This window comes from Sorex fumeus, unplaced genomic scaffold (assembly GCF_029834395.1).
Source record: "Sorex fumeus unplaced genomic scaffold, SorFum_2.1 ptg000005l, whole genome shotgun sequence".
Taxonomy (NCBI): Eukaryota; Metazoa; Chordata; class Mammalia; order Eulipotyphla; family Soricidae; genus Sorex; species Sorex fumeus.
The window spans coordinates 7,782,652-7,802,786 of NW_026606062.1; the positions used below are offsets into that span (position 1 = coordinate 7,782,652).

A 20,135-nucleotide genomic window follows, 5' to 3' on the forward strand; every position below is an offset into this window, starting at 1 on the left:
GAGGAGAGAGGTAGGTGTGAGAGAAAAAAGATCAAATGTCTAAAATTGTTATGGAAAAAATAAAATCCTGGGGTGTAGTGCTGGAAAGGATAAAGAAATACTTCAAAAGACCTACAGAGTTTCTTTCTTTGCCAAAAACATGTTTGGGAACCAGTACGATAATAAAGTACCGTTGGTGTAGATTAATAGTCATCTTCCCTCAGCTCTCTCTGAGGGACGTGAGAAGCAATCCCAGGGGTGTAGGTCTCCCCTGGCAGTGCTTTAGGAACTAACAACAAACACTGAACTAACTAGATGCCCAAACGCTTCTAACCCCTGGCAGTGCTTAGAAGGTGCTGCCTGCTTGGTGCTTAAGGGTCACTCCTGGCAGGGCTTGAGTTCTAAGAATTCAAGTCCTAACTTCCATTTCTCAGATGGTTTCTTGATAGTCTTGTTTAACTTGATAATAAGGCCAGGGGGAAGGCAAACATTTCGAGGGTTATCTGGCATTTCCATTAATCGCGTAAAGCTTATCCCCAAAGAGGAAGCAAGGTAAAAGAACTCATATTTGAGTACAACTATTAAATAAAACAAAGTCTGTGGATGCGGCTCTGCAGTTAGGCGCGTGCTTGGCATGCATGAGGCCCTAGGTGCAATTCTTTGGTACCGCACAACCAAACAACAGACAGCAAGCACTAGTGAGTCCCTCTCCCTTTCTGTGTTCATGTTTTGGGGTTTGTTTTTGAGCCACATTTGGTTGTGCTCAGGGCCAACTCCTGGCTATGCACTCAGGAATCACTCCTGTTGGGCTCAGGGGACCTTATCAGGTGCCAGGAATTGAACACAGGTTGGATATATGCAAGCCAAGCACCTTACTTGCCGAACTATATCTCTGGCTCAAGAAGGTAAATTTCTACAGGGAAATGAGTGACTATTTTTCTGAAGAGGAGGCAGGAGGCCAAATGTGTTTGGGAATCTCTGTTCTAGAAGCTAGCAAGGCAACACCTCTGCTCCTAACACAATCTTAGTTTAATCCTAGTATGAGTGTCCAATACAAAAAGTCCTTTAGGGGCGGCGGTGGCAGCAAAGAAAAAAAAAAAGTCCTTCAATCCTTATACATGGTATTTTAAAAGTTTCTGTTTTTGTGGTGGTGGGGGAGAGTTTAGCCCACACCTGGCAGTGCTCTGGAGACCAGTTGGTGTTGGGATTGAATTTATGCTTCCTGCGTACAAAGCAGGTGTTCAGCCATTGAAGCTGTCACTCCAGCTCAGACAGAACATTTTTTTGGGGGGGATGGGGGTGGGGTGAGGGTGACACTTAGCAATGCTCAAGGATTACTCCTGGTGGGTTCGGGGGATGACATGGGGTGCCAGTGATTGAATCAGGGTCAACCATGTGCAAGACAAGCGCCCTGCCTGCTGTACTATCACTCTAGCTCCCTGGAGTATATAATATATAACTTCTCCAAGGAATACAAAATGTTTAAGCTTTATAAGCAGGTTTTGGGGACACTGATCCTCAGGAGCTTCTAAGTACTTAGCAGGTTAAAAGAACATCAGAGGAGGAAACACAAGTGTGCACAGCAGAAGAGACAATGCCAGCGAACAGGAAACCGGCAGGCACCCAGGAGGGCAGCTGGTAAAATCAACTTTGGTAACCCTGGGGCGACTGAGTCAGGCCAGTGATCGTGGTTTATTGGGAGGAAGATGGTGGGTCTATTCTATGCCAGCCCTCTGGTCACCTCCAGCCCAGGCACTAGAAGCACCCTAAGCTCCAGTTATATGTAACTGCTGACCTTCTTGAAGACACTCAATACTCCTGTGGTGGGTACTTCAACTGCATGGAGCGTTGCGCTCTGCCCCCCTTACCCATCGCGCTCCTCTCCCTCCAAGTACTCGCCTCCTCTCTGATCACTGTCCCCGATAGGAAGGCCCTGGGACAAGCCATCTGATCCCCATCTGCGCACCTGCACACTTGCTTCCACCTGTGTCAGAGTAGCTATCAGATGATGCTGTGCATATGTTTGCAAGTCAAATTCCATCAACACTATATTATTTATCTTTTCTCAGTGCTCAGCACTCAAATCATTGGCACTCAAGTATGTGCTGGGCCACAATGAGCATCTGAGAGCAGGTCAGAGGGATTAGATTGATTAGAATTCTTTTTCAGGCAGAACCAACCAAGCACAGCTCGCAGAAGAGTGTTTCGAAGCCAAAGCAGGACGGCTGCTCATTCAGAATTTAACAGGCGGTGGAAAGGGCAGCGAAGAACTGGAGCACAGACACAAAGCAAGCAAACAAACCAAAAACCCCATTCTCCCTGAGGAACACAGCGAAGTCAGAGAGCCACGGGACAGGCAAAAATATATTAGAATTTAAAAGCCCACTCTGCATTAAGTGGAATGCATGACTTGGCAGAGTACCTATAAATTATAGATGGGTGTGCAGCTCATTACCTATACTCAGAGAAATCTCAGGCTAAGTAGATTTTCAGGCAAAATGGCTGACTAAGCACATGATGATGTATACGAATGTCAACCATGGCAGAGCAGAGCTGTGTGAAGCAAAGCTTCAATGCCAAGGTCACAGGCATGAAGGAAAATCCCTTCTTTTTACTTCTCTGCAGGAAGAGCTGCAGAGTCCCGCGACAAGCAAAGTGAGTGGTTAGTGGTCCGAGGATTTTCATCACAGGAATGGCTTTCTTTGCTCTCCCGAGGGTTTGACTTGGGCTTTTTATCTTTTCTTTTGCTTTCTGTTCCACTAACACTCAGCCTTTGTACCTTTCCCTCTTAAACGCTCTCCTCCAAGCTCATTTCCTGAACTCATTTTCTTCTTTTACTCCCACCTTCATTGATTCTTAAATATCACTGTCAAAGCTTCATTCTCTGCTTCTTTTGCACCAGCAATGGTTGGACAGAGAACACTGGCTCTAGTTTATGGGTTTGTAATTTTTGCGTGTGGGTGTGGCTTTTTTTGGTTTTGTTTTGGGACCACATCTAATGGCGCTCAAGAGCTTACTCCCGGCTCTGCACTCAGGGATCAGGGTTTGGGGGACCATATAATAGGGTGCTGGGGATTGAACCCAAGCTGGCCGCATGCAAGACAAATGTACTATCTCTCAGGTCCCTTGAGCACATTTTTAACCTGATGATTTCCCAGAGATTTACCCTGTGTTTTTTTCTCCATGGATGGAGGACAAGGTGAGAAATATGTAAATGGATCTCTGAGAGAGCAGGTTTCAGTACCCTTGAAACATGATACGCAGCACTGTGATCAGGAGTGATATCCTTGTGAAATAAGACTTGGGCCCTGGCAAAGGTACTGTGCTTGGAAAGCATACAATCAAAATTCAAACTGGCTGGGAACCAGTGGAGGCAAGTAATTTAGTAATGAGAAAAGGTCACTATTTGAAACATAACCCAGTCTTCTCACTCACAAAGTCAAACCATGAAACAGACCTTTGTTTTTTTTCTAGAAGGTCTATTATTCTACTGAATGTGCAGTTATGTGCCTGAAACTGGTGGGAGAAAAGCTAGCACAGACAGAGGCAAGAGATTCTTAGAACCTCCCTTTGCATTTTGGTTTCCAAAAACCTATGAATTAAAGAGATAACAATTACTAGATTCTTTCCCAGTGGTGTCCCTCAAAGGATCTGTAACTGTTTCCTGTAAGTTATTCACAGACTTAGAGTATTGATTGAATCCCATCAAATTCCACACTCAGATTCCAGAATTTTACTTAGTTTAAAAAAAAAAATGATGGGGCCAGAGTGATAGTACGGCTGATAGGGCATTTGGTTTGCACGCAGCTGATCCAGGTTCAATCCCTGGCATCCCACATGGTCCCCCAAATATAGCCAGGTGTAATTCCTGAGTGCAGAGCCAAGAGTAATCCCTGAGCAATGCTTGGTGTGCCCCCCCCCAAAAAAAAACCAAAAAGATAAGTATTTAGAGGAGAATCAACCTCCACAAACATTAGTACTGAAAAAAAGAAAAAGAAAGAAAAGCTAAGTCAGTGGCTTTAGCTCTCAAATTGGGATGCATGTGTCAAGTAGGGGTTTCCGTTGTTATCACTTCAATAGCCACAACTGCTTCACAGAACTGTGATAAAAAGGTTTCAAATGTTTATGCTGGAAAGAAAAAGAGTTACTAAGACTCTCGACTTTATCATCACTGGGAAGTATGAGTTCTACAAATTTGCAAAGTAGAGCATCAACGCTGAACTTTATTTTATTTATTTTTTTAAAATGTAGGAGTACTGCTATTTATTCAGCCACTGATTTAGCTGATTGAATTGTCAACCTTGAACTTTAAAGCAGAGATAAATAATGGTGGCAAAAGAATAGTAAGCCCATAGTACATTTTTGGAATATAGTTCCAAATTTTTCACTAAAATTTCATAATCTCTGGAAGGCAGACAGAGCAAATGGTATCCTTGTATTATAGATGTTAAAGCAACTTGCACAAAGTTGGAGGGTTTACATAAGCGATTTTAGTGTGTGTGGAGGGAGTGGAGGGGGCGGGGGAGTTAGTACCAGGGACTGAACCCAGTACTTCACGCGTCCAAGGCAAACAGTCTAATGCTGATGTACATACCTGGCCCCTGGGTCTCACCTTTCAATAGATCCCTCTCAAAACACCCCTAAACTCTCCTTTTCTAAGACACTAGATTTCTTGAAAGAATCTTAGGGATGGCCAGATAATACAGGGATTAAGGCACCTGGCTGGCATGCAGCCAACCCATGTTCAATCCCAGCACCCCACAGGGTCCCCTGAGCCCTTCAGGAGTGGCCCCTGACTGCAGTCGGGAGCAAGCCCTGGACGCAGCCAAGTGTGCCTCCCCCTCAAAAAAAGAACAGTCCAATCTTGCTGACTCTATTTCCTCAATATCAAATATCTAGCCTTGGCAGGTTTTAAGTTAGTTTCTTCAAATTATTCTCAAAAGATTATGAATGACTTAGAAGGCATCGTGAGACTCTCAGGTATCAGGAGAACCTCAAATATTCATTAAATAAAATTTGCAGCAAGTCCAGTCACTTGTTTTTTTTTTTTCAATTCCCCGCTGAAGCATTTGCTTCCCTTATTATTTAATGTCAGCTCTTTCCTTCCTTTCTTTCTATTGCTTCCCAGTATCTTAAAAATTAAACCACTCCACTCCTACTCATCTTTCAAGATCGCAGGCAAATGACAATTAGGAGTCATCCACACGCCTCCAGTGTAGCCGTCCGCTCCCTTTCACCTCCTTTATTCTTGCAGGCTCTGGTCACATGGTATTCTGGTTGTTTCTGCTTCTTCTGTTATACAATAAAAGCTCTCTGGATATGGAAAATGGTTTGTCATTTTATATCCCTTGAGTTTAGCAGATTGCAAGCACTTAAATAACTTCGCGCACACATCTACTAAGACTCTGAATCTGACACAAATTCACAATTTTATCAATTGTCTGAACGATCACTTTCGAAGGGGCAGCACTGAGGCCAACACCGCTCTGCCTGTGTTCAAAGGCATACAGCTGAATTTCTCATTCCTTTGTAGTACCAGTGATGGAAGCCAGAGATTCACACATGCAAGTGCTCTATCTCACCGATTATGTAAAAGTGATCAGATTAGATTCTCAGATCTGCTTCCTTCCCCCCCCCACCCCGCCCCATTTTTTGGACACACCTGGTGGTTTTCAGGGGCCACTCCTTGTTTTGTTGTCAGAGGCGACTCCCGGCAGTGCTGTGTGAGTAGGTGGAGTGGGGAACCACATAGGGGCCGGCTCATGTGATGAGTAGATGATGGGCAAGTGCTTTAAGCATTGTACTGTAACTCTGGCCCTGGTCCCTTTCCCAAAACCCTCCGCTTAGCAGTGGCCTGTTCGCAGGCTCCTTTCCAGACAGGCGTCCCCAGGTGGCGGTGCCATACATGGCAGTGCAGCTAGCCTACTGTCTACCTTCCACCCTCTCTTCACTTTGGCACAGCGAGAGGGTGGCTATTGAAAGTGGGGTGCCAGGCCCTCACAGGGAACCACAAGGCCCCCAGCTCGTTCCTGGGCTTCTACGCCCCCCGAACTGTTAAGAAGTATCTGCCTATGGCTGAAGCCATCGAATCTATGGGATTTTTTGCTGCTTGCACAGAGCAACACGTTTCTTAAATAGGTTCTGGAAAATGTCCTCTCCCCCCTCCAGGGAACTATGATTGTCAGAAATTTCTTCCTTATCCCAGGTCAACCCTGACATTTGATATCTGAGTTGAGGAAGAATAAAGGATCTAAGACACATGACCACAATGGAAGAGAAGTGTCACGTGAAAAATAAATCTGTGGGGCTGGGAGCTGCACCCCAGGTTTGACCCGGAAACACATGGCCCGGAGCACTGCCAGGTGTGACTCGAGTGGCCCCAGGTGCCACATGGCCTGAGCAGTGCCACAGCCCTCGGGTCACAGCTTTGAACCACTGGCCTACTTGATTATCACCAGGAGTGGCCTCAGGTTTGACGAGCACACCCCAAAATTCTGTGACTTATAAACAGTGAAGAAAAATTTAAAACTCAAAATCAACAATATGCAAGAAAAGAAAGTCTTCAGAGAGCCATTATGGAGAGAGTAGTTTCTAAAAAGGACAAATTAAGGTTTACTGAATGGTTTATTTATTCTTTTCCTGTAAGTTTTTGGGTCACGCTTAGCGATACTCAGGGATTACTTCTGGCTCTGTGCTCAGCGTTCACTCCTGGTGATCAATCAGAGACCATATGGGATGCTGGGGCTTAAACCCAGGTCAGCCACGTACAAGGCAAACACTCTACCAGCTGTGCTATCACTGCAGCCCCAAATTAAAGCTTAAAGTTCAGACACCCTCACAATCCTTAATTTTCTATCAATAATGCAGAGATAATAATGTGCAGTGATAATGTAAAAGTGCATCAAAATGTTCTAAAAAAGTGCTCGCTTCGGCAGCACATATACTAAAATTGGAACAATACAGAGTAGATTAGCATGGCCCCTGCGCAAGGATGACACGCAAATTCGTGAAGCATTCCATTTTTTTTCTACAACTGTACCTCATGGTGTCTCACTAATAAAAATTAAAAAAAAAATTCTAAGAAAACAAAACAAAACATGACTCTATGAATGGTGGCTATTATTCGGTTACCCCTTCTTGTGGTCATATTTAGTGTCATCTATATTTTAGCTCTTTATGTTTAGTTCTTTAGACCTTATCTAAATTCAGAATCAGGAACTGCTTCCTATGCTTCTGACTCAGTGATTCTACAGTGCACTAAATACTTCATTAATATTGAGAACCTAAGAAAGAAGGCTGTGTGAAAAACAAAAAAGGGAATGGTATCATGCTCTAATTATTATGTCAAATGAAAAAACGTTTTGCTCTTTTAGGTGTAGTGCATACATTACTGGGGATGCAGCTGAGATGAATCCCTGTTACCTGTCACCAAAGGCTGTCACCAAAATCAAAGAACTGCAGTGTTGGAGGATTTGACTCCTTCTAGAGATCATTTTTCTATGGTCTTAACGGATGAGAACACAATTTCCCTCTATCATACTCTGAAGTCTTCTACTAAAGTACATTCTGGAAGAAAGGGATAGACATAGAAAGACTGCATTCATCTGGGGAACATAAAGAAACAGAATAGTAAACTAGCACCCAAGAATGGCCGAGATTAGTACCAGGAATTTTACTCCTTGACTTGGAGGCCAACCACACATACTAGGGGAAAAGGGAGCTCAGATAAAGAGGGGAACACCAAATAAAGGTGTTGGGAGGATCCTTCCAGGATGGGAGAAGCATGCTGAAAATAGACTATAGACCAAACATGATTGCCACTCAATGTTTCTTTTGCAAACCACAACACCCAAAAGGAGAGAGAGAACAGAGGGGAATGCCCTGCCACAGAGACAGGGTGGGATGGGGGGGATGGGGGGTGGGAGGGATACTGGGATCCGTGGTGGTGGGAAATGGGCACTGGTGGAGGGGTGGGTGTTTGATCATTGTATAAGTGAAACCCAAGCACAAAAATGTGTAAGTCTGCAACTGTACCACATGATGGCTCACTATTAAAAATTTTTATAATAAAAAAAATAAATAAAGTACATTCTGGGGGCCAGAGAGTACAATAGGCAGAAAACTTGCCTTATATGAGGGTTTGATCCCCAGCACCCCACGTGGTCCCTCAAGGCCTGCGAGGAGTGATCCCTTAGCACAGAACCAGGAGTAATCCCTGAGCACCAATGGGTGCAGCCCAGAAATTTAAATAAAAAGTTTCTGGAAAAAAAATTTTTTTCATTTAACTAACAGAAACTGAACTAAACATCGTCTTCTGTAACTTCTACTTTTGAGCTTTCTTTCTTTTTCACTTCTTTCAGAGCCACAAAGAATACAACTCTTTTTTTTTAAATAAAACTCTTTTTTAAGAAGTTTTTAAAACTTTATTAAACAACGTTCATGTCCTTTGCTCAGTTCACCTTCAGGTTAAGCTTCAGTTCAAGTGCCTTTCCGCTAATTCACTTCCATTCTGACCTCCTCCTGCAAAAACTAAACAAGATCCTTGTGCATGTTTGTTAAATGGGATGACCAAACTCTTTGCCATAACAGTGTGCTTCTCTAGTCCAATCCCCTGGGATCTTTAGGATTATTGGACTGTAAGATAAAATGCCTTTTTTTTTAAATCTCTCAGCTTCAAAATTATCAGGTGAAAAGCAAAAAGAGGGCCGGAGCAATAGTAGAGTGGGGAAGGTGTTTGCCTTGCACATGGTCGACCCAAGTTCAATCCCCGGCATCCCATATGCTCTTCCAAGCACCGCCACGAGTAATTCCTGAGTGCAGAGCCAGGAGTAACCCATGAGCATCACTGGGTGTGATACTCAAAAAAAAAAAAAAAAGCAAAGCAAAGAAAAAAGAGAATATTGCTTTTCAAATACTGACCATTTCTTGCATTCAAGCGAGGATCGGAACAGTTACATTATTAGACCAGTCCAGCCCTTCTGCTATTTTTGTACAACACTGAAGTTCAAGAACAGTTACATTACTAGACCAGTCAGCCCTTTCGGTATGTTTGTACAACACTGAAGTTCAGGAACAGCTACATTACTAAACCAGTCAGTCCTTCCGGTATGTTTGTGCAATACTGAAGTTCAGGCACAGGGATGGGTATATACATTCCAAAGTCCTCTATTGGGGGAGTCTGTGGATGCAGAATGCTGACAAGGGAGAATGGAGAGGCACAGATGAGCTCAGCCTAGAAAGAGCCTAGAAAGAACCTAGAGATGCAGAACTTTAGTCCTGCTGCTAGCTCTTTATCGAATGAATACAGCGGTAATACAAGCAGAATTTTCCATAAGCTCACTTTTTGGGGACCACACCCAGTGGTACTTGGGGACTAGTCAAGATTCTGGGCTCAGTTGTTGCTCCCAGTGGTACTCAGGGGACGCAGGAATTGAACTGGGCCTCTTGCATACAAAGCATGTGCTCAGCCTGTCTTGGAAAAAAAAGCAGCTTTGAAGAAGTCTAAAAATATCTAATTATAGTCCAAATTTCTCCCCCAAATGCTAGGTGGGGACGGGAGATAGTACAGCAGTTAGGGCTTATGCCTAGCAGATGCCTGAGCCAGGTTTGACCCCTGGCCCACAGAGTGTGACCCTGGAGCCCTCCTCCCCTCCCCCCCTCCCTGGTACTGCTGGGGTGGTCCTGGTGGTCCTCAGCACTGCAGGGCCCAGACAGCACCTCATCCTCGGCCCGAACATTCAACTACTAGCCAAGTTGACCAAGTAGTATAGGTTGGAACCCTGAGCACCTCTAGGGACCCCATCAAACACACACACACACACACACACACGAATGCTTCTTTAAAAATCCTAAATAACAAAATCAACTGGCTATTATGCTCACTGAATTCATTCAGTGTATCGTAACAACTTGTCAGAGTATATGCAGGAGGGGCATGGGAAACAAACCACCAGTCATATTCTGGATTAAGCCCAAAGGATTCATTGGCTATACAGTGGTGTAATTTTTCTTTTTCTTTCCCAGAATTTAGACTGATAGACAAAAACTATATTTTAGGAATCATAAACTAAAACCTTATTTTTTTTTTTTAAATCTCCCAAGTGGGGCTCAGAGGCGCCTGGAGCCTCTTTCAGGTTCTTCCCAGCCAGCCAAACTGGATGCTGCTCGGACCCTGCAGGGTTAAGGCTTCCAAGGCAGGAGCCTTAACCCTTGTACTATTACTCTGGCCCCTCTTTTTGTTTTGGGTCATACCTGGTGGTACTTAGGGGCTACTCCTAGTGGTGCTGGGGGACACAGTGGCAGTGTCAGGGACTGAACGTATGAATTATCTCTCTGGCCCTTACACTCTTTTCTTTCGTTTTTGATTTTTGGGCTATACCAGGCAATTCTCAGGAGTTACTCCTGGCTCTGCACTCAGAAATGACTCCTGGCAGTCCTCGGAGGGATACCAGAGATCAAACCCAGGTCAGCGGCTGTGTGCCAGACAAGCGTCCTGCCCACTGGGCTATCTCTCCAGCCCCTCAAATTCATCTTCCAACACTTTGCCAAGACATCCATTAGGTCTTACTGATATTCAAGAGAAGTTGTATGGGTTGGAGAAATAGCATAGCGGGTAAGGCATTCTATGTGCCTTGCACAAGGCTGACCTAGGTTCAATCCCAGTACCTCATATGGCCCTGAGCTCAGAGCTCTGAGCACTGCTAGAAGTGCTGCTCTCCAAAGAAAACAAAAGATCGACATTTCACATACATGGGGTGTGAGTGTTGTGTGATGCCAGAGATCAAATTCAAAGCCTCAGATAGGAGAAGCAAGCTCTCTGCCACTCAGTTACATGCCCAACATATGACTTTTCTTAATAAGTTATATAAAAGATGTAAAGGCATCTTTAAAAAAAAAAAAGTCCCAAGACCAAGTGCTGGAGCCAGGGCCAGCTTAAAGGGGTGGTGTACACTGTGTGCCTGGGGCACCCAGCATCACTGAGTCATGGGAGATCCAGGAAAGAACTACACGCTAGGAAATGCAAAGAACACATGTGAAGGGTACTTTCTGAAACCTTCTGAGCCAAACTAATTGCATTTTTGTTAATCTACCAGAAAACAGAACGTAATTACGTCCTAGAAACTAAGATAAAGATGAGGTATATGCTTATTGGAGTGGTTTCTTCAAAGAAGCAAACAAATTGTCGCAAGATGAAGGTGTTGGCTACAACTTTTAAAAATAGGAGCTGGAGCGATAGCACAACGGGTAGGACGTTTGCCTTGCACACGGGCTGACTCGGGTTTGATTCCCAGCATTTCCTATAGTCCCCCAGCACCACCAAAAGTGATTCCTGAGTGCATGAGGCAGGAGTGACCACTGAGCATCACTGCGTATGACCCAAAAAGCCCCCCCGCCCCCCACAAAACAAAAAATAAGTGGCCCTTCACAGTAATATTAAGTATTGTTAGTAAAGTTAAAAATCATTAATGAAAGACAGCAGAGAACATTTATTACTTATATAGGAGTAGGAACTACAGTATCTGCAATATCACTGGATCCTTATAACAGCCCATTGAGGAAATGATATAGACAATGGGGTTTCTGTTTCTTATCTTGATTTTGGGGCCACACGTGGCAGTGCTTAAGGGATCCTGCAGTGCTGCCATCACAAATCCTGTGCTCCAGCCCATTTTGCTCTCTTTCTCTCTCGTCCTTGTTATGGATACTGGCGCTCAGAGCTTGAGTGCTCTGCCTGGGATCACAATGGTGACATGTGAAGCTTGAATCACTTAATGAGCATGCTCCGAAGCACTGCACTAAGTTCTACTGGTCGCATGTAAAGGACACACAGATACCAATTACTCTCTAAGAACGCATACAAAGAAGACACCTTCCTGTTACAGTTGCCAATACTAGGGCCTTGGGATAGAGCTCAGTGGTAGAGTGCTTGCTTTGCATATTTGAGACATTGACATCATAAAACAAAGCAAACAAAAAAATAATTCCCAGCACAGGATATTATCAATCTTTAAAAAAATTTCTTTTTATTTTTGGATGATTCACACAAGGTGCCTGGGGTCACTGCTGATGGTGCTGGTGGAGACCAAGCCTAGGGTTCCCACATGCAAAGTATGCATTCGGTTTCCTGAGCCATCTCCCTGGCTTAAATTATATTCAATGTCCTCCATCCCTCTCCTTCACACTCCTTTTTATTTCCCCGAAACCACAGGGATCAAAGGCGGGTCGGCCATGTGCAAGGCAAACACCCTACCTGCTGTCTAGGGCTCCACCCCTCAGTCCCAAATTTTGTGGCTTTAATAATGCTGGAGCGATAGCACAGTGGGTAGGGCGTCTGCCTTGCACGCAGCCAACATGGCCGACCCGAGTTCGATTCCTCCGCCCCTCTCGGAGAGCCCGGCAAGCTACCGAGAGTATTCGATATGCCAGACACAGTAACAACAAAGTCTCCAATGGAGACGTTACTGGGCCTGCTCGAGCAAATCAATCAACGGGAGGGCCTTTTTATTTAATAAGGCTCAAAGTATCTTGACCCATTGGTTATTTGTATTTTTCTTCTGTAAACTGCTTGTTCATACCCTTTGTTCATTTTGAGTTAAATATTTATTGTATTGATCAGTAGGCAGTGATTTATCTTCTGGATACATTAACATTAGAGTATAAATCAATAAAAGGAGACAATTAGCTAAACTGTAAACAGGGATTTCATGTCTTATAGAAAATTCCAGATGGATTAAAAATAATGAAATTATGAAAGCATAATCCTTTTTTTATGGTAGTCTGTTTGCTGACATTCATGGTTATGTGTTTATGTTGAGTAATAAGTAATTCTATTAGGCAGAACAGTACTTTATGGATAATACTAGATAATGTGTTTAAGAGGACAGGAGGGACTTGGGGATATAGTATAGGAGTTAGGGTATATGCAGTGTGGAGCGATAGCACAGCGGGTAGGGCGTCTGCCTTGCACGAAGCCAACATGTGGGATCTACCTAAATTTAATCCCTGACAAGACACGACGTCCTGAGCATCACCAGGTGTGAACTCAGAGGCCTCTGAGCAGTGCCAGGGTAGCCTGGGGGTCCCAGCACCACAGGACCTAAGCACTAGCATCCTTGGGCACTAGCACTGAACACCCCCAAGTGACCCCCAGGCTCCCTGAGAGCCACTTAGGATGTCTCCCTTCTCCCCACTAAAAAGAAGACAGGAGTTAGGGATACCAACCCCTCCCCCCCCCCCCCCCCCCCCGTGTCTAAAATTCACATGTAGGAGCTGGAGAAACAGTACAGAGGATAAGGTTCTTACCTTGCACATGACTGATGCTTTGATTCCCAAAACCACAGATGGTCTCCTGAGTATTACCAGGAGCACAGAGCCAGGAGTAAGCCTGAGCACTGCTGGGTGTGGATGACTCCCCCCCCCTCCAATCCACATATAACTTTGACTCTCCAAGAATAAGTACTACAAACCTACTGTTGATCAGAAACCCTTTTTATTGGGGTGGGGAGCACACTCAGTGATGCTCAGGGGTTACTCCTGGCTCTGCGCTCAGGGATCATTCCTGGCGGGGCTCAGGGGACCACATGGGATGCTGGGATCGAACCTGGGTCAGCTGTGTACAAAGTGCCCTACCACTGTACTACTGCTTTGACTCCAACCAGAAACCTTAGTGGTAAGCTATTAGCATGGCAAGCTACCGAGAGTATCTCGCCCGCATGGCAAAGCCTGGCAAGCTACCCGTGATGAATTCGATATGACAAACACAGTAACAAGTCTCACGATGGAGATGTTACTGGACCCACTCGAGCAAATCGATGAACAACGGGAGGACAGTGCTATATACGTATTATACTGTGTACTTTACGATAAAGGTAACTGTCACTGTTGCTGTCCTTGCCAGGCTTTACCATGCGGGCGAGATATTCTCGGTAGCTTGCCGGGCTCTCCAAGAGGGGTGGAGGAATTGAACCCGGCTCAGTTGGACTGGCTGTGCGCAAGGCAAACTCCCTACCACTGTGCTATTGCTCCAGCCCTAGAGAAAAGAAATACTTAAAAAAATCAGGGGTTGGGTGTGGTTCCAAAACAAAAACAAACAAAAATGAGAAGGAAAAGAAAACATTTATTGTTCCATACTACATGTATCAATATTAAGTTTATATCATTTATTCACAAGAAAATCTACTTATGACCTGCACAACTCAAACTCATGCTGCTCAAGGGTCAACTCTATCCTTGGAAATTACCACCCTGTTAAGTTTATTATCAAGAAAAGTTATAAAATAATATTTATGTTCTACAAGAACACACTGTTCTAAAAGCACATCCATTAAGCATTAGCTCCATTAGAAAACCCTGGGCTGGAGAGACAGCTGAAAGGCTTGGAGCACTCCCTTTGGGAGCCTGGGTTCAATCCCACACTGTCCCCTGAGCACCTCCAGAAGGTCCTTCAAGAACCACTGGGCTCACTGAGTGGGTGTGGCTCCTTTCACCAGAAAGGAAGAAATAGTAGACTTCTAAAATTTTAGTGTTAGACATACCTGATAGTGCTCTGGGGCTGTTCCTGACTCTGTGCTCAGGACTGCCACCTAGTGGTGCTCAGGGGACCACATACGGTGCCTGGGATTGAACCATGCAGCCAAAGTGGCCCCATGCAAGGCAAGTGCCTTAACTCCTGTATTATCTCTCAGCCCAGAAATGCTAAACCTTTACGAAATAAAGAAGAAATGAAATATTCCAAGTGTGCAAGAGGAAAGTTAGTGAGGTAAGGGCGACATAAGAAATGGAACGCACATTATTTTTTGTTTTGTGTTTTGGCCCACACCCAGCCATGCCTCTGGCTGTGTTCAGGGGGTCACTCAGCACTCAGGGAACATATTCAGTGCCAGAGATCAAACTGGATCCACTACATGCAAGGCAAGTGCCTTAAGCTCTGAACTATGTCTTCTGCTCAGAACTTATACTTTATTTTTGAAATAATTTATGGCAAATTAAAGCTTATACCAAATTTTTAGTCCTACAGAAAGTATCCCTGATTTATGAAGCATGTTTTCATATTTACTGGTTATATACTGTGAGTATATGGTAGGTTTCCATGTATATGAAAGGAACACAAATACATATATAAGGACCTTATAATTTGATTTTAAACATGTACTCTGTTCCATGACCTAGTAATCGTACTATAAACCAAATCATACCACAAAACTATAATAGGAGTCAGAGAGATAGTACAGTGGGTAAGGCACTTGCCTTGCATTGTCCAACTCAAGTCTGATCCCGGGCCCTGGAGTGACACTGAAGTGGGGAGCCGTATTGCCTTGTATGCAGCTGACCTGGATTCAATACCAGGCACCACATTCTGTCCTGCAACCACTGACAGGAGTTATCCCTGGTCACAAAACCAGGTGACAAAGTACAAGTCACAGAGTACAGCTGGGTGTGGTCGAAAACAACAACAACAAAAACAGTTTTTTATAGTCCCAAAGAGACCTCCATCATTTCAGAACAGTAAGGAAAGCTCAACCTAACCACTCAGTAAAGAATACTGGGAAAATGGGGTCTCCACATTCCAGACCTGTACACACATTGTGGGTGTACCAAGGAGCTAAATGCTAAAAAGTAAAGAAAACCTAGGACATTAATTACTTTTGGGATGAGGAAGGTCTTTATTCTAGAGAAGCAGGAGAGGGATATGGACCACATCTGTGGGTGCTCAGAGGCGACTTCTAGCAGTGCTTGGGGAAACATATGGGCCAATGGTTACCTTAACCCCTGTATTCTCTCTGTGGCCCTGAAGGGGGTCTTAACACACAAAACACAGAAGCCATGTGAAAAATATTGATGAATTTGAAATGACAATTTAAAATGTTTGTTCAATGAGGGGCCAGAGAGATAGTACAGCAGATAGGGCATTTGCCTTGCATGTGGCCGACCTGGGATAGATCCCGGCAGCCCATGTGGCCCCCCGAGCACCATCAGGAGTAATTCTTGAGTGCAGAGCCAGGAGTAACCCCTGAGCATCACTGGTTGTGGCTCAAAAAATAAAGAAAACCCAAAATTGTTCATTCATTGAATAAAGAAGATAAGTGATGTAGTGAAAGAAAATACTTGGAACATACACAACAGGGTAAGGAGTGAATGATATTAAAGAACACCTTCAGAGCAGTAAGAAAAATAAATAGCTCAGTAGAAATAGGCAAAAACAAAATTCACAATTCACAGGAAAAAAAGAAATGGCTAAAGAGATCTTTCAACTCTTCTAATATAATAGCAACAGCTAGTACATAATGCTGACCACACTGGGTAGTTTTCCAAGTGCTTTGGATAACAATTCATTTAGTCTTCATACCCACCCTATGAGATGGGTATTACTTATTAGTGGTGCTGGGATGAACACAGAACCTCAGACATGCAAGTCCAGATACTACTGGTTTTGGTGGTGGTGGGGCACACCATGTAGTGCCTGGGGGCTACTCATGGAGGTATGTAGGAGAAAAGACAGTGCCAGAGTGGCTTTCACACGCAAAACATATGTCCTAGCCTTTAAGTTATCTCCCCAGCAACCCTTGTCCCCTTTTTTCAAAATCCCCATTTACAGATGAGAAAATTGAGGAAGAAACTGAGTGAGTTGCTCAGAGATACGCAGGGCTGGGGAATTCCAACACAGGTTGTGTGGCTCTACGTCCTATCTTAATTATCTCTTAATGCTATGTCACCTCTCCAGGGATCTAGGACCCAGGAAACACAAATTCAAACACCATCATTTGTGGGCTGCAGAGGCAGTACAGTACGTAAAGCATCTGCCTTGCATGCAGTTAACCAGGTTACCTGTCACCTGTCACCACATACGGTTCAGGAGTGTTTCCTGAGCTCGGAGTCAGAAGCAAACCCCGAGCACTGCTGGGTGTGGCTGCCTAATGCCCCAAAACTGGGACCTTGGGTTGGGTTGGATAGATAGAATACAGTGGGTAAAGCACTTGCCTTGTATACTGCCTGAGTTCAACTGACCTGAGTTCAATTCCCCCTGGACCTGATCTCTGAGGGAAGAGGAGGAAGCCCTTTGCATTAGGAGAACATGACCCCTCGAACCCTTAAAACCAAACAACAACAAAAAGTCCCCCAACAAAACTCTATCATTTGGGCCAGGGATATGGCTCACTGGTACAGCACATGTATAATTTCTGAATTTGATCCCTAGCACCAAAGCAAAACGAAAACCACATCGTTTGTTGTCCCAATTGACCAAAATTAAAGACTGACCGAGTCCCTCTGGAAAATGAGTATTGCTAACGCCGCTGCTGGTGGAACGAACAGTACTTTCTCTTAGTAGGAAAAAACTCTTCTTACAGAAACATACGCTGAAAGGAAGTTCAAAAAACAACAGGAAGTCTCTATTAAAACGTTAATCTTACTTTTTTCCTGAAACCCTAAAATCCAAAGATTCCTTTCCGTTTCTCCCTCAATCCTCTGATGCCAATAAAGACCACCTGAGGAAGGACATTCCACCTCACCAAGCTGTTTACGCTGCTGCTTCCCATGTGATTTAACCAGGTCGAGGTTAACCTTCCCCTGAAAGCCTGTTTCTTAACACACAAAAACACGTGGAATGAACTCCCTTCCAGGGGGCAGACACATTCTATTCCTACTCTTTTCCATATTTGTCCCTCTGCTTCTTTCTCAGAGGATTTAAGGCGGAAGGTGAGAGAAACTCAAACTTTCCCCTTCTGCTGTTCAAAATTCATTATTAAGACCCATCCACGTTTTCCACCCGAAGTTAACTCCAATGGATGGAAAGGTTGCCTCTGAAGTCCGTCAATTCTCCAGTCTGCAGTTCACTGTCTATAGAACATGCTAAATAACAACATGAATTACTTGCAGGAAAAATAAATGCCATGTCACAGCTTTTCTAACACCTGTCACCCTAAAATTCATAACCCCCTTTGAAAGAGGGGCATGGCGCTAAAGAAGAGGCGTTACTCTCCGCCACTACAGAGACATACCTATCTGTGCTAAGGGATCACTCCCAGTGGTGCTGGGGGCGGGGGTACCATATGGGGTGCCGGGTACCAGGCCAGCCGCGTGCAAGGCAAGCGCCCTCCCCCCTGTACTGTCTCTCCCACCCCGACATACTTCCAAGTTTGTCCAGAATGGCAACACACAATCAGGATAACAACTTCAGCGTTTTAGAGAGCACAGCAGGTCAGCTTCCCTTTGGAACAATTTCCTTCATTTTCATCCAAGAACTCCTGCAACTTTTTTTTTTTTTTTGCAAGTGTGCGCAAACTTGACTGCCAGGCAGTTCCTGATGATAACAAAGCCACCCCAAGCTGCCAGGGAGTCCGAGGTCCAGCACTTGCCCTGCATGGGTCAGGCCCTTGAGTGTGGCTTCCATTCCCCGCACAGCCACACGGAAGAATGGAAGAGGGTGGTGGTGGTAAAAACAAAAAACAAAAAACAAAAAAAAACCAACTTTACAAACAAACCTCAAAGCTTGCAAGGGTGCAAGCGGAGCGGCCCAGCCCACAGAGTCATCATCCTGACCCTCTGGGGCAGCGGCCCGAAATCAGCGACGACCCCCCAGACCCCAGAGGGGAACTGAAGACTGGCCTAGAGTTGGCGCTGGAGGAGAGAGATGAAGGCCGGCGGGGCAACGCGGCATCCCCAGCCCGGCCCGATCGCGGGTACCCAGCGCCCCACTGCACTCAGACACGCTCCAACACCACTCTGGAGGGGCTGCGCCGGCGGGACCCAGACCCCCCACCCCGGGAGCCCGAGGCAAGAATTAGGGGGGAGGGGTCCCTCTAACCCCAGCCTGAGCGTGTCCGTCCCCCTCCACACACGTGATCCAACCACTGCTGGACAGCTCCAGCGCCCACCCCGACCCCTGGGGGGCGGCGCCCGCTCCAGCTGGGGGTCTAGCCGCCGCACAGACCCCCACCCCCATCGCGGGGCGCCGAGCCGCCGTCCGAGGGGCCGCAGGGCCGGGCGCAGCCTCGACTTCTCCCTCCCGGGCCCGAGCCACAAGTGAGGCGGCGAAGTTGTGCAAAGACGCCGCCGGCGGGGGTGGGGTGGGGGGTGCGGCGCGGGAACCCCGCGGAGTGGGGCACAGACTCCAGGGGGTGGGGTCGGGTGGGGGTGGGGGGTCCCACGCCAGGCCCCTCGGCCCGAGTCACACTTTCCCCCGGCTGTCCCCTCCCCGGCGGGGGGCGCGCCCGGCGGCTCTGCGGCCCCGCGGCCTGGGGCCGGCACCGGGACCCCGCCGGCCCTCCCCGCCCACGCCCGTTCCCACGCCCAGCGCCCCCCCTCGGGGCTCCTCAGCCCGCGCCCCCCCGCCCCCCCGGGGCGCCCTTCAACGTCCCCTCCCCGCCCCCGCCCCCCCCCCGGCCAGGATGCCCCCTGCCCCGCCGCCTCCGCCGGGGCACCGGCCGCCGTTCCCCCTCGCCCCCCCGCGCCCCGCGTCCCCCGGGTGCCCCCTCCCCACCCCCGGCCCCGGCGTGGGCCTCGGGGCGCGGCCTCCTCCTCGCCCCCCGCCCCCCGGCCCCGCCCCGCCCCGCGCCCCGGCGGATACAGTTTGAAGCCCCTCAGGATCTCCCTGGCCCGCTCGTCCTTGGCTGACATGATGCGGCGGCCGCCGCCCGCGGCTGGTCCCTCGCTGGCCCGGCGGAGCCTCGCGGACGGTGTCCCGGCGCCGAGGACCGAGCCGCAGTCCCGGCGTGGAGACCTCGGGCGACGCGCGGCAGCGGCCAGACCCGAACCGGCCTCTCCCTCGCCTCAGCTCCCGCTCCCGGTCGCTTCTCCTTCCCCTCCGCCGCCGAGCGCCCGCCTCCGCGCCAATGGCGAGCGCGCGCTGGCGATTGGCGTCCCGCTCGGCCAATCGGAGCGCCCAGCGGCATCGCTAGGGGGAACGGGAGCGTCAGTGGGAAGCGCCGCCCTCCCCGGGAAGTCCCGTAGGACTCGTCTCTCCTCCCGATGCGGTTGCCCCTAGAGTTCGGCCCAGCGGGGCTCGCTTGCAGACGTGCGGAGGCTCGAGGGGCCGGCCGCCGCCGCCGCTGGCACTGCCGGGCTCCGGGGCGACGGCGGGGGCGGGGGGGGGGTGCGCGGGACGACGAGGCGGGGACTACATTTCCCAGCATCCCCCGGGGCGCGCCCCCGCCCTCCCC

General features: G+C 47.2%; 1 protein-coding gene and 1 non-coding gene across 2 annotated transcripts in view; one reads left to right on the forward strand and one right to left on the reverse strand.

Annotated features, from left to right (window-relative positions):
• PDE6D (phosphodiesterase 6D) overlaps positions 1-19,795 on the reverse strand; it is a 63,692-nt gene extending 43,897 nt beyond the window's left edge. Inside the window, exon 1 of the mRNA XM_056121681.1 lies at positions 19,544-19,795. Within this exon, the coding sequence (XP_055977656.1) occupies positions 19,544-19,593 (50 nt within the window). The 5' untranslated portion in view covers positions 19,594-19,795. The remainder of the gene's footprint in view (positions 1-19,543) is intronic.
• Positions 6,899-7,005, forward strand: LOC130031003 (U6 spliceosomal RNA). The gene has a single exon (XR_008793602.1). It is a non-coding gene; the product is annotated as a U6 spliceosomal RNA (small nuclear RNA).
• Positions 19,796-20,135: the final 340 nt, after the last annotated feature.